Genomic DNA, 1,007 nt, shown 5'->3' with positions numbered 1-1,007 from the left:
ACTAAGACAGAGATGCATGTAGCGATAGCAATGTAGAGGATTATTGAACGGTTTAGGGAATAAGGTTTATAAGAAGGTTTTCTTCGCTTTTTTTGGCATTGTGTGGTTTAGTCTAACTTATATTAAAATGACTAAAGTACTATGTTGATGTCAATATCAGTATTTCACGATATCAGTACTTGGTTATTTTATATGTGTAGAATTTCAACTTCTAATTATCGTTTCAATTTTATATTATACACAAATTGTTGCACAACTTCAAATCTGTAAATTTTTTCAGCAAATGGAATTTAATTTCGAAAATGCTGACCAAATTGGTCCAAAGCTACCAAATTTGGCAGATTTGAAAAAATATCTGCGTGAGGAGAAGCCGCTGTACTACCAAGTGTTGGAGGAATATTTGCGAAATGCGGCACATTTGGTATGTTTATTTTTGATGTGAAGTTTTTTTATGGTAAGGCATTTCTATTATCCATGGCTTTACCTAAAAATAATTGCTAACTTTTGCTATTATTATTATTAGGATTAATACTAGAAGAGTGTACAAAATCCTTGACAAGAAAAGAAAACCTTCTCTTGTGAGGTCACTCAAAAATGCAATGAAAATGTCAGTATGGGATATTCAGTATAAAGACTAAAAACGTTCTGTTGAACTCTTCATTACCCGCTGTAAGTGATATTCCTCTTTAGATTAATGAATTAGGAGCGAAATTGGAACGAAGTGAGCGTCAAGCTCACGACGAAGGAAAAGTTGGGGAAAAGCAACGTGGAAATGAGGAGCAGCTCGTGCTCCACCTCCCCGAACAGCAACAGTGTGAAGAGCAGGAGATAATAGAGCCAGTACCGGCACTGGTTCACGATGAAGCAGAGGGGGTGGAGGAAGACGAAGCAACAGAGTTGCGGCAGGTACCACACGAGCTGTTGCTCAATGAAGGAGTTGTCGATGCGGTACCAAGAGCCGCGGTTGTCGATGCGGTACCGAGAGCCGCGTTAGTGGTCCGGAGACG

General features: G+C 38.9%; 1 protein-coding gene across 1 annotated transcript; it reads left to right on the top strand.

Annotated features, from left to right (window-relative positions):
• Positions 1 to 283: 283 nt before the first annotated feature.
• Positions 284 to 989, top strand: LOAG_19192 (hypothetical protein; the record flags this gene model as incomplete). The annotated part of the gene is made up of 2 exons (XM_020451845.1): positions 284 to 421; positions 691 to 989. Coding segments are annotated over 2 exons (435 nt in total), but the record flags the coding sequence as incomplete, so codon positions are not given.
• Between the last annotated feature and the right edge of the window lie 18 nt (positions 990 to 1,007).

This window comes from Loa loa, assembly GCF_000183805.2.
Source record: "Loa loa unplaced genomic scaffold supercont3.2877, whole genome shotgun sequence".
NCBI classification, from domain to species: Eukaryota; Metazoa; Nematoda; class Chromadorea; order Rhabditida; family Onchocercidae; genus Loa; species Loa loa.
Note: the sequence above shows the minus strand (reverse complement) of the source record. Positions and strands in the feature narration are given on the sequence as shown.